The 13493-nt window shown below is 32.0% G+C and overlaps 2 protein-coding genes and 1 long non-coding RNA gene across 4 annotated transcripts; 1 reads left to right on the forward strand and 2 right to left on the reverse strand.

Moving 5' to 3' along the window:
- Positions 1 to 2109: 2109 nt before the first annotated feature.
- LOC111886758 (protein unc-13 homolog) lies at positions 2110 to 3863 on the reverse strand. Its single transcript, XM_052770908.1, has 5 exons — positions 3638 to 3863; positions 3344 to 3553; positions 2882 to 2914; positions 2478 to 2573; positions 2110 to 2220 (listed from the first exon to the last, which is right to left on the reverse strand). The coding sequence occupies exons 1-5, from the start codon at positions 3740 to 3742 to the stop codon at positions 2110 to 2112; spliced, it is 555 nt and encodes a 184-aa protein (XP_052626868.1). The 5' UTR covers positions 3743 to 3863.
- A 355-nt stretch (positions 3864 to 4218) lies between these two features.
- LOC111886792 (protein GLUTELIN PRECURSOR ACCUMULATION 3-like) lies at positions 4219 to 5554 on the reverse strand. Its single transcript, XM_052770909.1, has 7 exons — positions 5530 to 5554; positions 5266 to 5373; positions 5111 to 5167; positions 4849 to 4940; positions 4684 to 4768; positions 4426 to 4578; positions 4219 to 4319 (listed from the first exon to the last, which is right to left on the reverse strand). The coding sequence occupies exons 1-7, from the start codon at positions 5552 to 5554 to the stop codon at positions 4219 to 4221; spliced, it is 621 nt and encodes a 206-aa protein (XP_052626869.1).
- A 5610-nt stretch (positions 5555 to 11164) lies between these two features.
- On the forward strand, positions 11165 to 13088 carry LOC122197656 (uncharacterized). Of its 2 annotated transcripts, XR_006191278.1 has the most exons (4): positions 11165 to 11625; positions 12036 to 12281; positions 12494 to 12598; positions 12677 to 13088. It is a non-coding gene; the product is annotated as an uncharacterized LOC122197656 (long non-coding RNA). The 2 variants fall into 2 exon arrangements; XR_006191277.1 differs by having other exon boundaries at positions 12494 to 13088.
- Positions 13089 to 13493: the final 405 nt, after the last annotated feature.

Consider the following 13493-nt stretch of genomic DNA (forward strand, 5'->3'; position numbering starts at 1 on the left):
AAAAATGGTCCAAAGCCCTTAAACCAACACAAAAACCTTTAGACTTGTTTTCTTTGTGAATATTATATGTTATTGGTATTTGTGTGTCTACTCAAATAGATTGGCCTTTTATAGTAGACTATCCATTATATACTTATTAAACATATTATATAAGTTATAAACCCTTTGAATGGTTAATCATTATTAAGAGACTTTTGAGTGGTATTCATTCAAATAAGAGGTTTCAAATGAATATGGTTTGAGTAAAATGCATCATAGGAGTTTCAAATGAATGTGGTGAAATGAAAAATGCTTCCTTTATAAGTATATAAAGATATATATATATATATATATATATATATATATATATATATATGTGTGTGTGTGTGTGTGTGTGTGTTTATCAATGTTCTAAAAGTCGCGCCACGGCATGCCATGGTGTGAGGCGTGGCTTCACCGTTACGAAATGCCTCATAACGTTGCTGTTAGGCGTGGCGCCTGACATGGCGTGATATGGCATGCCATGGCACGTTATGGCGTGTTAAGGTGCGTGTCTTTTCGTTTGAGACATGTTCTTTTGCTATTTGTTATGTCTTCTCTAATCGGTAATATAATTATAAATTAATAAAAAAAAATTCACCTTACATCACGCATTGAAAAACACCATGGCTCGTCAAGCTTGAGGCTTGTCCTTGACGACATGCCACGCCTCACGCCATTTAGAACCTTGGTGTGTGTGTGTATATATATATATATATATATATATATATATATATATATATATATATATATATATGTGTGTGTGTGTGTGTGTGTGTGTGTGTGTGTGTGTTTCATGTGTTAACAAATTCATGACTGTGATAACCCGAACCTTTTTCAGTCAACGAAAGTCAAATCCCGTTAAATAAAAATTTCGAATTTTATCTATTTTGTCAATTTTGTCAAGCTCATAAGGATTGAAAACAAGTTAGGTTATATAAATTAATTAAACTTATATAAGTATCGAGACTAAAATCGTGTGAAAAATGAAGTTTTTCATCGAAAATCAACAAAGTCTCGTGCATTCCGGTGTTTACGGCCGCAAACGGTTCACGACCATAAATCGTTCACGACGTGGGGACCCCACCACCGACCATGAACCCAACCTATATATATGTGTTCTTACCCTCATTTCTACTCTGCTGGCTGAAAACACTACTTTCCCTCTCTAAAACCTCCAACCGAAAACTCAATCTATCCTCTGAAAATCATCCAAATTCACATTGGAACTCGTTGTGGAGCATCAAGAATTCATCCTTTCATCAAATAAAGCATTCTTCGTTCTTGAGTTCACGGCCACAAACCATTCAAGAGTTGTGAACCCTTTAAGGGCAGAGAACCATTCTAGGCCGAAAACCCTTCACGGCCGCAATCAGCCCCAGTCAGAATCTTGGTTGCAAACCCACTTTTCCTCTTCGATCGAGTCTTGGTAACATTCCTTAACCAAAAGCAAGTGTTTTTCTAACACTTTAACTAATGTATTCGCTAATTTAAATACAATTATGTGTTTAAATATTAATAGGATTCCGTTAACTTCGCGTAGAACAACTTGAGGGTCCTCACACTACTAGAAAAAAGGCCTTTTACGACGCTCATTGCGCGTCGTAAAACGCTCAGACGACGCGCAAATGCGCATCAAGGAAGACCCTGTCATAACGAGAGACGACGCGCATTTACGACGCACATTTATGACACGCAATGCGTATCATTAAAGCCGCTATCAAGAAAGGCCATGTCATAAATGAAGATGACACACATTTTTGCGTATCGTAATTTTTATTTTTATTTTTTAAGAAAAAATTATTTATAGGTTTACTAATTTTCAAATTAAATTTGCATTTCATGTCTCATAATAGAAAATAAAATACCATATACAAAAAATACAATCCATTGCATAAAAGTTAATGTCATACAAAATAAATAATAAAATACAATAAATAAGAAAGATAATTCATTGCACTAAAATGCAAATACAAATAATCATGGCTAACTACATAACCTAATACTACGTTGCTATTAAGGGACATCATCATAACTCACTGAAGGTCTTGGAACAATGTTCGCATCATCAACTCTTACACCAACCTTGCTTTAGTAGATGACTTTCACACAATCAATATTGAAATAGATGCTGCTCGGGCCACCATAGATGTTGCTCGAACTTACTGAGCACAAACTTCCTAACCAAAACCCAAAACCAAACTAACACCATATCAGACACAATATTTAAATCAAAAATAAAAATGTAACGAACAGAACCTTGAAAATCATAAAACAAAACTTAAAATTTACATGAATTAACCTTCCTATATAAGTTCTCCAACCTTGTGTGGGCCCAATTCCTTGAGAATAAGGAAGAAAAATTTGTAAATAAGTTAGCAATAAATAAATTTTTGGAATTGGAAATTAAATTGTTTGGATAATATCATGAAAATAAATGAAGGATTTCATAAACCAACCTGTTCTCTTGCCAAATTTACCCATCCACCATAAACATAACCAAGGGCAATTCCTGTAGGTATGCACATGTAAAATATTCCCAACCAAGTTGTTCTCTATAAGAAGAAAAAAAAGATAAATATGTTATATTTATATAGGGGTATTATCGTCATATGTAGAAATATTGGGTGATTTGTAGAAAAAGATGGAACCTGAGATAATTTCTTGAAAGATTCATTCATTTATCTCCTTCGATAACTCTATGTATGTCTTGAAATAATGGAATGAAATCAAATGTTTCTGAGTGAGTCGGATTAAAATTTTAAAGATTATTAAACATAACCAGTTGCTAGGAATAACCAACCAACAGAAGAATTTAAAATAGACAAATAATAAGCAACATGACTTTAATTAAATAAAGTACATTATTACCAGCTAGCAATTTTGCTTTCACAAACTGCAAAAAGAAAAAAAAACTTAAATTTATAGCTCTTGAAATTACTATAATAAACTAATTTATGATTTGTTATTACCTGGCGGAATAGCACCCATGCATAACCGGTGTGGTGAATAGTCTCTGTTATTCCCAAGATACGCCACGTTGACTTTAGAAGTTCAAGTATTTCTTCCACTTCATGCATACATTCATAAAATATAGTTGTTTGTTATGCATCATCATCATATATGCTACTTCCATTTCTTTCTTAAGGCTTGTTAAAGCTACCCAATAATGTTGCCACTTCTTGCATTTAACTCCACTAGTAAATACAACATTAGAAGTTTAATGTTAATCATGCTACCATGGTGTAAGGGTACAGGTGGAGGGAGGGAATTTAATCAATTTATAACAAAATCATGCTTAACATTGGATATAAAATTTACATACCTCAGTTAGTTTCCCCTCATCTAGAACATCAAAAATGCTGGAAAGAAGTTTCTCATATAATCTGACATTCAAATGATACCCATCTGCCCAATGACATACTTCACCAGTTAAATCACCACGAGCTGGCCTCTCTGCAAGTGCAATGGCAATCTCCCTCAAAGATCTCAAACATTCTATGCGTTGAAGTTCACCCACAGAAGGTGCAAATGACTGAAATAAGACAAATTTAAAAAATGATAAAGTAAGAGCAATAGAGCATAGCATATGTAAAAACTAAAAAGATCTCATTTTAACCTCAGATTCTTCAATTCTTGCCAATAGAATCCTCATTTCACTTGCTTTGCGACCAGATTCTCCAAATCCCACAACTGGGTGATTCACAAGTCCTTCCTCCAACATATTCAACTGAACTAACACAACATTGGATCAAACATCTTACATCAATATTAGTTAAAGTTGGAAATTTACTTACACATGCCCATGAATAATATGATAAGGCTACGAAACAAAACGGAGAGAGAAGGTACCCCGAAGCTCCTGTAGCAGCCAGAAGGATTTCATAGGCAGATTCACGAAGATCGTCATCAGTTATACCTGAAGAAATGACCAAACACATAACTTAACACACCAATTTCAGAAGATGATACAATATTTTCATAAAACTTTCCATCATTTGTGTTTACATGTTGCAAATGAAGGCAAACCCACAACAAGATCAGCAGTATCATTCATTTTTCTCCTTGAATACCTGCGACTATTCAGTTCCTCCAACTTCCTTACAAGTACCTAATCGTTTTTTGGACTCAGTACACCACTAACTTTGTTTTTATGTGTACTCTAATTGAATTCAAAAAACCAATTAGGGACTAAATGAGTTAAAAAGTGAAAGTTTGTTGCTGAACTGATACCTTTGTTTCAGATTGGAAGTCATTCCGGGTCTCTTGAATTACTTCTGATCGCTTTGAAATAGGATCATCTAAGATTTAATAAATAAAGTTCATGTGAATGAGATAAACTAAAACTTTATGGATTATGGATAATTTGAAAATATGAAAAGTAAATAAATAATAAATATTAAATACCTTCAGGAACTAACCACCATAGATCACCAAATGTGAGTTTTCCATCAAAGCCACCAAATATGAGATAACGTGAGCCAATACATGTCATGGAGTGGTAAGCACGCGCAGCAGGAGCTTCAGTATTAGTTGCAAGGCGTTTCCACTGCACAGACACTGATAATAAAACACAATAACACAACACACAATAAAAAAAATATAACAAAAGAACATAAACTATTTTTTTTAAATCTTATGTGAAAATGACTGACACTGACTCACCCCTGTCTAAAACAACACAGTCATTGTAGTAAACATCATAGCGACTCAACCAACCACCGGTTCCATGGCCTCCAAACATGAGAAGCTGAAAAAGATATAATTTTTTTTAAATAATAATAATAATAATGTTAATAAAAGTTGAAATTTGAAGAAAAGGAGACTAACATAGTGGCCTCCAGAGGTGACAGTATGCCTGCATCGGGCAGCTGGAGCTTGCCCCGGCAGCTTTAACTGTGTCCATCCAGGCGCTTCGTTATCTTCCTTACACAAACAATTCAAACAGATACTTCGTTAGTATTAAGACAACATAGTTTTACGGGAAGTAAGGGTAAAATGGTCATTTAGTCACGTTCAGAAGGTTTATTCGGTCTATAAAAGTAACAGACTTTATGTATATAGCATTTTATCCAGACATCATTACCCATACCTTCTTCAATGAGACCCTTTAAAGCCCATAAATCACCCATGATTGGTCCTCCACCTCCTGCCAAAAGATCAATAGAATGATTAGAATCATTATTAAATAATTAAACATTATGAAAAAGAATAGAAAAAAAAAACAGGCATTGAATTTGAGGTCACCTCTGCCACCATATACAAGCAACCATTTCTCAACCATAGTGGCTGTATGACCACACCTTGGTGGTGGCAATGTTCCTGTAACTGCTAACTCTCTCCACTCCAATGACACTATTTAAAAATCATAAAACATAAAGATAATATTCATCATCATAATAGTAAACGCATAAATAAAAGTAAAAGGATAAGATTTTTAAGACAGAAACATTACTTGTATCCAAGACAAATACATATGATAACCACTTTTTACCATCCCATCCACCATACCTATAATAAGCATGTAAGGGACCATTATTATTAAGGTATGTATGTACATATGGGTAACAAATAGGGAATAATTGTGAGTAGCAATTCTGACATTACTATTTTATGGTTCCCAATGGCTGAAGCAACAGTAAAATCTCTTGGTGAAGGTAAATCACCAAAGCTGGTAAGTTCAGACCATTGCCATATATCTGGACATGGAATTCGATGTGAATGAAGTATGCATCTTGATCTTTGGTGAAAAGTAAGTTGGAATTAATAGTTGTTGAGTAAAAAAAGTTTATAGTTAATAAATTACCAGTATCTAGGACCCAAAAGTCTCCCAATCTGCATGTTCAAGTATTTTTGTTAGTAAAACTGTGTCTTCGGTTGTGTTGTTGAAGTAGGCCCAGTAAAGTACGTAGTCAATCCAACTTCCTTCCACACAATCTTATTTTCTCAATCCCAATTCCGAGAAGTTTTTGGTCATTAGAGCTAACCATCTTCTCCCCAAATCACTCAAAACCCTAACCCCTAATTCACTAATTCAACAGTGTGATTAATTTTGTATTTAGGGGAAGCTATAGAGGAAGAAGATGAATACGAAAGTAAATATGCCAGAGCAGTCAACCATGTTATGTAATTGCTTCACCTTTGGGCCCCATCGTGAGTTGCAGCAGGGCGTTGTCAACGTGAAGAGTCGCAGACCCCCAATCGCCGGTTCTATGGAAGATTTTGTGAGGGACAAGAAGCGGTGATAGAAACTAGGGTTTTTGTGGGAGACGGAAAAGAAAAATAAGAAGCGAGCCTGATTCTTTGGTCGCCGATTTTATTTTATGGAGCAAGAAGAAGATAGCGTCGGGGGAGAAGAAGATAGATCCGACGAAGGTAAAAAATATGGAGCAAGAAGGAACGTGAATGGCTAGTGGTTGTGTATAGGGTTAGAGAGAGAGAGAGAGAGAGAGAGAGAGAGAGGATGGAGAGAATGGATCTGTGCGAGAGATAAGGCGACCCATAGGATCAGAGTGAGAAGCGGGGTATTCAAAATTTTAGAATTTTAGATCCCTCTTCAAAAACGCGCGTTTTGTTAAAAAAAATATAAAGCAACATTTGTAGACGACACACACTTAAAATAAGCGCCCTCCGTGTTTTTAATTTTGTTTTGTCTAACACTAAACGTAGGGCACGCACAAATGCGTGTCCTCTATCCTTCAAATTTTGGAAAACTGACATCAATTTTTAGGGCACACACAAATGCGTATCCTCTATTAGCGCATGTCATTGATTGCGCGTCGTTAAAGGCTGTTTTTCTTGTAGTTTCATTTCCTGTCTCTAGTTGTCTGGCACATACACGTATCCAACAGTGAGTTCATACCCCTATGATTTTACTATTTTAACGTTTTAAGGGTGGGATACAAGCCACACACAAATAGTTTTTGTGAACTTATACACAAAATTACAACAAGACTTAAAACTTATTCAATTGATACAACCAAAAGATTACCATATTTTATAAAGTATTTAGATATCTTATCCCTTTTTTAACATGCTGAGCGTAAGGGAAGTTTTCAAATCACAACTATAATCGCATAGTTTTCATAACAATACACGTACCAAGTACTTAAAACACAAGCAAACTATAATAGGTATAGTTTGGGATTTCAATACACAATTTTACCATCTCAGGATTTTACATTAACAATCGTATAAACTATGGCAGATATAGTTTATAGTATACATTACTACTTTCTGAATACAAGAGTACCATACTAATAATTATTTAAATATAATTGTTATTAATCTGTAAAGCATACATACGATTTCAAGTATAAGAGAACGATACAAAATTACACGTAAACAAGTTAATACAGGATTGTGAGACATCACTTCAATTGTACCCTTCAGGGTGCTACTAAATCCTATCATTAGTGTAACCAGAGTCTCCTGGAGGGAGAGCGTGAGATTTGTGAATAGATCTATTTGGGACTGACAATCCCACATCTAAGCTGCTAGCTACAGTTAGGCAGGCATGCCTATGATGACAAATATCATATCGTTCAATGCCTGAAGAATGTCGTAGAGGTCATCAGTCATATCAAGCATGGTTATACGACTCACAATAGTATAAACTAACCTTTGTTTACGAGACTTCATTCTTCATTAGTTTTATATTAATCAATAAAACTACTACACATTATACTGGAGGACTTCCAGGGGATAAAATACATAGTTTTATTTTAAGAAATGAAACTACTATACATACTGGTGGCAACCAGGGTTTTTAAACAGAATACTCTATACATATTAGTGATTGCCAGAGTTTTCATACAAAAGGGGTTTTCATTCAAAACAACATTTTACAATACATCTGGTGGTAACCAGGCATACGAACTAATACTTTATGGAACACAGTAATGAACACCGATGTTAGAAAATATTAGATTTCCTTGGAAACATACAAACATTTTCATTGACTCATTAACACGTTTCATTACAAAAACATGATTATGAACTCACCAGCTTTAATGCTGACACTCTTGCAAAAATCGCTTGTATTCTCAGGAAATCAGTAGACAGGTACTTCTGCAGCTTTTGAGAAGACGGAGCGTATAGAGTCACGTATTTTATATTTTGCTATACTTTTGGTGTAAACAAACTATGTATCAAACAAATGTAAATACATATATATTCAATGTTTTGGTTGTGTTTACTTGGAATACTATGATGCAATTGTTGTGATACTGTAGATGACGTCCTCCAGCCCCGAAGGTTTCCACCTTTTTGGTTTGGGGGTGTGACAATAACCCACAAACGAAATATAGAAAAAGGCTAGGTAAGCCATTCGTATATTATGAGTTACAACAATTATAATGTGATAACAACTACTTTGAGTAAATACAACAATACTTAGCCGTTGTAAACATTTTAATGCAAACACTGAGGCTTCTGCTGCACGGGGTATCTTCGAAACTACAACAACAATAATCCTCATCTTTAACCTTCTTACATTCTATATTACTCCTTGGTGGTTTCCCAGCACCAACAGTACTTAATATATGATCATTACTTATAAATCCAAAAAATATCAATATTGGAAAAATTATCCATTTAAAATGATGCAATACATGAAAACTAAATACATGATAGGAACTTATACCAAAAAGGTTACACAAAACATCGTTATATGTGTTTCGAAGAGATTGACCATTGTTTGGAGTACTATTTAGGTTAGTTTATCTTTTCAGAATTTCAAAATGATTTAACGAACCATAACTGAAACAAATCTTATATTTTTACGCACAAATGAGATTGCGAAGTAGTCATTTATTTTATGTTCTTAATATTCGCATGATGTGTGTTCCATATATGTATCGACAAAAGTTTGTATTTTCTATAAAACATCTGTTAGATATAAAAATGTTTGACAGATGAATTTTTATTTTTCTTGGCCTAGTTGTTTTAGGGTTTTACAGATTTTATACCCTAAGACTAAAAATAGTTTAGGTCATTTTTTATTTTGTGTGAGCCTCATTTTCCCTTATTTATTTTTGTTTTTCTGATTGACAAAGAAAGTGAGAGTTCATCTTTTTCACGTGAGGTTTCTCCATTGCAATCAGATATGATGATCATATGAATGAAGAAATATTTCACTAATTTTTTGTTTATTTGAGATTGATTCATCTACTGTTCTTAATTTCCGCATTGTCATCTCGTATTGTGTGAATCTGGGTTCCTACAATATATATATATATATATATATATATATATATATATATATATATATATATATATATATATATATATATATATATATATATACATCATGGTTGCAAAAATCAGGATTAATTGGTGCTAAATCGTGGATTAATCAATTGACGTTAGCCAACAGTCGATGACTAGGGTATTAATCGGAAATTTAGGATTAATCGGGTTTGACGTGATTAATCAGTCAACAAAAGCAAAAAAAATAAAAACTCAAAAAACAACCTTTTTTCTAATCTAAAATTTTCAAAATTTCAAAATTTCAAATATTATAGCAAAATGTTCATATTTTCGTTTTTTCAAATTACAAAGTTTCTTATTTTTTAATTTCGAACTACTTTTTCTAAAGATATATTAATATTTGATTAATTTTAATTTTTCTAAAGATATATTAATCTGTTAACACCAGTCGATCGTCGAGCTAGCGTCGAAGGATTTTTACAACCTTGATATATATATATATATATATATATATATATATATATATATATATGTGTGTGTGTGTGTGTGTGTGTGTGTATGTGTGTGCGCGCTTTTATATATATATATATATATATATATATATATATATATATATATATATATATATATATATAATGCATCATTATGAAAAATTCTTCTTTTAAATATTGATTTAGAAATATTTTAAAAAATTTCGTTGAAATAAAAAAAAAGTTTTTATTTTGTATAAAATATTTTGAATAATATGCAAAAATAGTTTTCTTAATTCAACGAATAAATATTTTATATTTATATATTAATATTTAAAAAATGAATTTTTCATTAAAAAAATGTATTTTTCATGCATATTCATATTTGTTTTTGTTTATATGCACATTAAAAAGTATTTTAATACGAACATGTATATAGTTTTTTTTCAAATCTCTTCGATATACATTCGCACAAAGCAAATGTAATATATATATATATATATATATATATATATATATATATATATATATATATATATATATATATATATATATATATTACATTTGCTTTGTGCGAATGTATATTTTAGAGATTTGAAAATATATATATATATATATATATATATATATATATATATATATATATATATATATATAGACACTTATGCATACATGTATATAAAGCAACATGGATACAAATTGATACAAAACACGTCCTTAACATGTCAATTCGCTTTAGCAAAATATAGAAACACACTATTTTGATGATTGAAAGTTTATGAGAGCTTTCGAATTAAGTAATTGTAATAAATTCTACCACATAGAAACACATTTCATTCATGATTTAATCTAGAATTTAAAACTTATATATGTTATTATGTTTTCACGTAAGATTTGGAATTAATAGTTTGTTTTAGCCTATTCCTCAAAGGTTAAATAGCCTTCAAATGTTTAAAGAAAGTGAGTTTTAGATATATTATATACAAATATAAGCTTTAAACGATAAAAATGTATATTGGTAGCTGAGATCCTTATAGGTTGTATGCAACATAAGAATTTTTTTATTCTCTTGCTGCAATATTCATTTGCTTAGAATGCTCTGTAACCTAACACTTGTAGGTATCAGAGCTTAGTACATTATTACTTACATTGCTATTCTAAATTGATTTGAATCTTTTTTGTTTAAATTATGGTTTTTCAATTTTAGGGTTTCTGGTTGCGGAATTATTATTTTCGTTTCGGATGGTTATTATCGATTTCTTTAATCCCAAGCAAGCGATCAATATCATTAAACATATAAAATGAAATTAAAAAAGAAACTTGTAAATCGACTGGACGCGACATTTGATAAAGGGTAATACTTTTATTAAGTAAATTAATTATTATCTTATACTAATTTCCTAATATTATAGTAACCGATTAGTGTTTTGTTAAAATTAAGATCTCTAGAACCCATACGCCGGCCAAACCCTTCCGTCCACATCTCACCATTACTTCCATATTCCTCTTTTTTCATCTCCAGGAACCTGCAACCTAAACCATGGGTTGCAATCGTCTTCATCGCAACCGACATCATCTTCATCAACCGTTATCATCTTCATCGGCTATAATTACAGCCACCACCATCTTTATACTATCCTTATACCTCCATCTCAAATAACCCGTATGTGTCCTTCAACCATCAGTTACTGCATTGCATCACACGCAAAAAAAGGCTAGGGCTGATTTTGAATTTTGGATTTTTTTTTCTGATGTGCGGCCTAATCGGAGTTCTTTTTTTTTTTCCTGCTGCTTAGGTTTCTTCCTTTTATCCTCTTGATTCTTGTCCTTCCCTTCATCTTTCTACCACCATTGATACCCCTTTTTCTGTCTCATTCCCAATTGAAATGATATATCTCCATTTCTTCAAGCGACACCCCAAATGAAGGTATTTTTCTGGTTAATTTCACTCACCTATCTACCTAGCCCCCTCCTCTGACCGTTGTACTTATACACCGTTGACCATCATGCAATCCTCATTCCTCTTTATTCTATAAATGAATCCAAGTAATATTAAGCCTCACTATTCTGATTCAATTATTGCTTCTCCTTGATTGGTATATTAACTTTACTTGGCCAAAAAAACTTTGATACTTAATTTGGGTCTCATAATTATATTACCTTGCTTATCTTAATTGGTGAGCTTTAATTAATCGCATTCTCTGTATCATAGATATTAAATGTTTTGTTTAGTTTGATGATTATAATCTGGTGCTTGTAATTAGTTCATGTTATGAGTGCAATTTGAGTTTGGAGATTGGTTGATGTTTTACTTGTTTCCCCTTTTGAAAACTATAGGAGATGAAGTGGGATTTATGGAGTTTTATGTCAATTTACATACTTTGGTATAGAGAGTCACCAAGTCATGCTTCTTCTATTTGAAGATATTGTTGGGAGTATAACATCATACAAATACACGATCCTAATCTACTGAGAGGGACAATTGATCCCACTAGAGTTCCATTTTTGGAATTAGTACATGTGTGCTGTTTTCTAAACATAAAAAATATAGAAATGGAAGAAATGCCTCGACCATTAGAGCATGTAAGTGTCTAAACCACCGCCTTATTACTTTCTTTCTCTATCCATTGTTAATGGTTAATGGAATGTAATTCTTGATGTTTGTTGTTGCAAAGCAATCTACATAAAAGGACGAATATAAACATTGGATTATCAAACAACAAAGACCTAAATGATGTCTGAATTCTAAAATCTTTTTAAGTTTCTTTATCGTCATAAATTTTGTTTTCTTGAAGGAATCTCTTTTAGCTGCAAGATATGAGAGGGAAAACATTCAAAGGAGTGGAACTAGTATTGTTGGGGTTGTATAAATTCAATGTACTCATCTTTGTTAGCGACACGTTAGTATTTCTTGAAATGTTTATTTTTATATTAACCAATTATTTTTTAAATTAAAGTTATTACTAATGAATTAACAGTGGTAGTTTGCGTTGATGAAGTCTCAAAGGTGGCAATTATGATTCTTATATGGGGCCGTGATGATGAAGTGAAGAAACAGAAATACAAATCATGGTCTGATGGTGCCTTTTGATGGTATCAGGTCAAGAAGTGATTCTTGAAGAATGGAGAAGTAATTCTTGAAGATTGCAACAATAACATTTTTGGAACTTATTCTTGAAGAATAGAACGTAGAGGAATGAAATATGGGATGAAAACTAATTATTAAATGAAGTTGCAGATCGACATTTTTTATATCAAAAATATTTCATGTATTTGTAACTCATTTTTCCATCTTTTATTTTATGTTCATGTATTCTATTAGAATCACTCAAAATGTAGGTATGTTTTGTTAATGTGAACATGTTAAATTCTGACAAAATTGTTCGCCATTTTCACCCATTCCTATTCTTTATTATGTCTTCTTACTCATTATCATTATCAACCATTATGCGAGAATTAAAATTCTAAAAGAATGCACTTTGTTTATATTTTTTTAGAATGATCATATTATCAAAGAATACACTGTGCTATGTGAAATTCTTATTTATGTTATTTTTTATATGTTTTTTGGAATACTGTGTCAAACGTTGCAATCAAATGATTATTATTTTTGATGCAAATTATTAATTTTGGAAATATATGCAGGCACCTTAAGAATGTTAATTTTCAAAAAAAATCATTTGAATAAAATCATATTCTATAAGAATGAAATGAGACACATGTTCATCATAATACAAAATAGACCTGTGTTTTGCTAAAAAAAACTGATAAAATTATTTATGTTTAATTTTTTTT

This window comes from Lactuca sativa, chromosome 4 (assembly GCF_002870075.4).
Source record: "Lactuca sativa cultivar Salinas chromosome 4, Lsat_Salinas_v11, whole genome shotgun sequence".
NCBI lineage: Eukaryota > Viridiplantae > Streptophyta > Magnoliopsida > Asterales > Asteraceae > Lactuca > Lactuca sativa.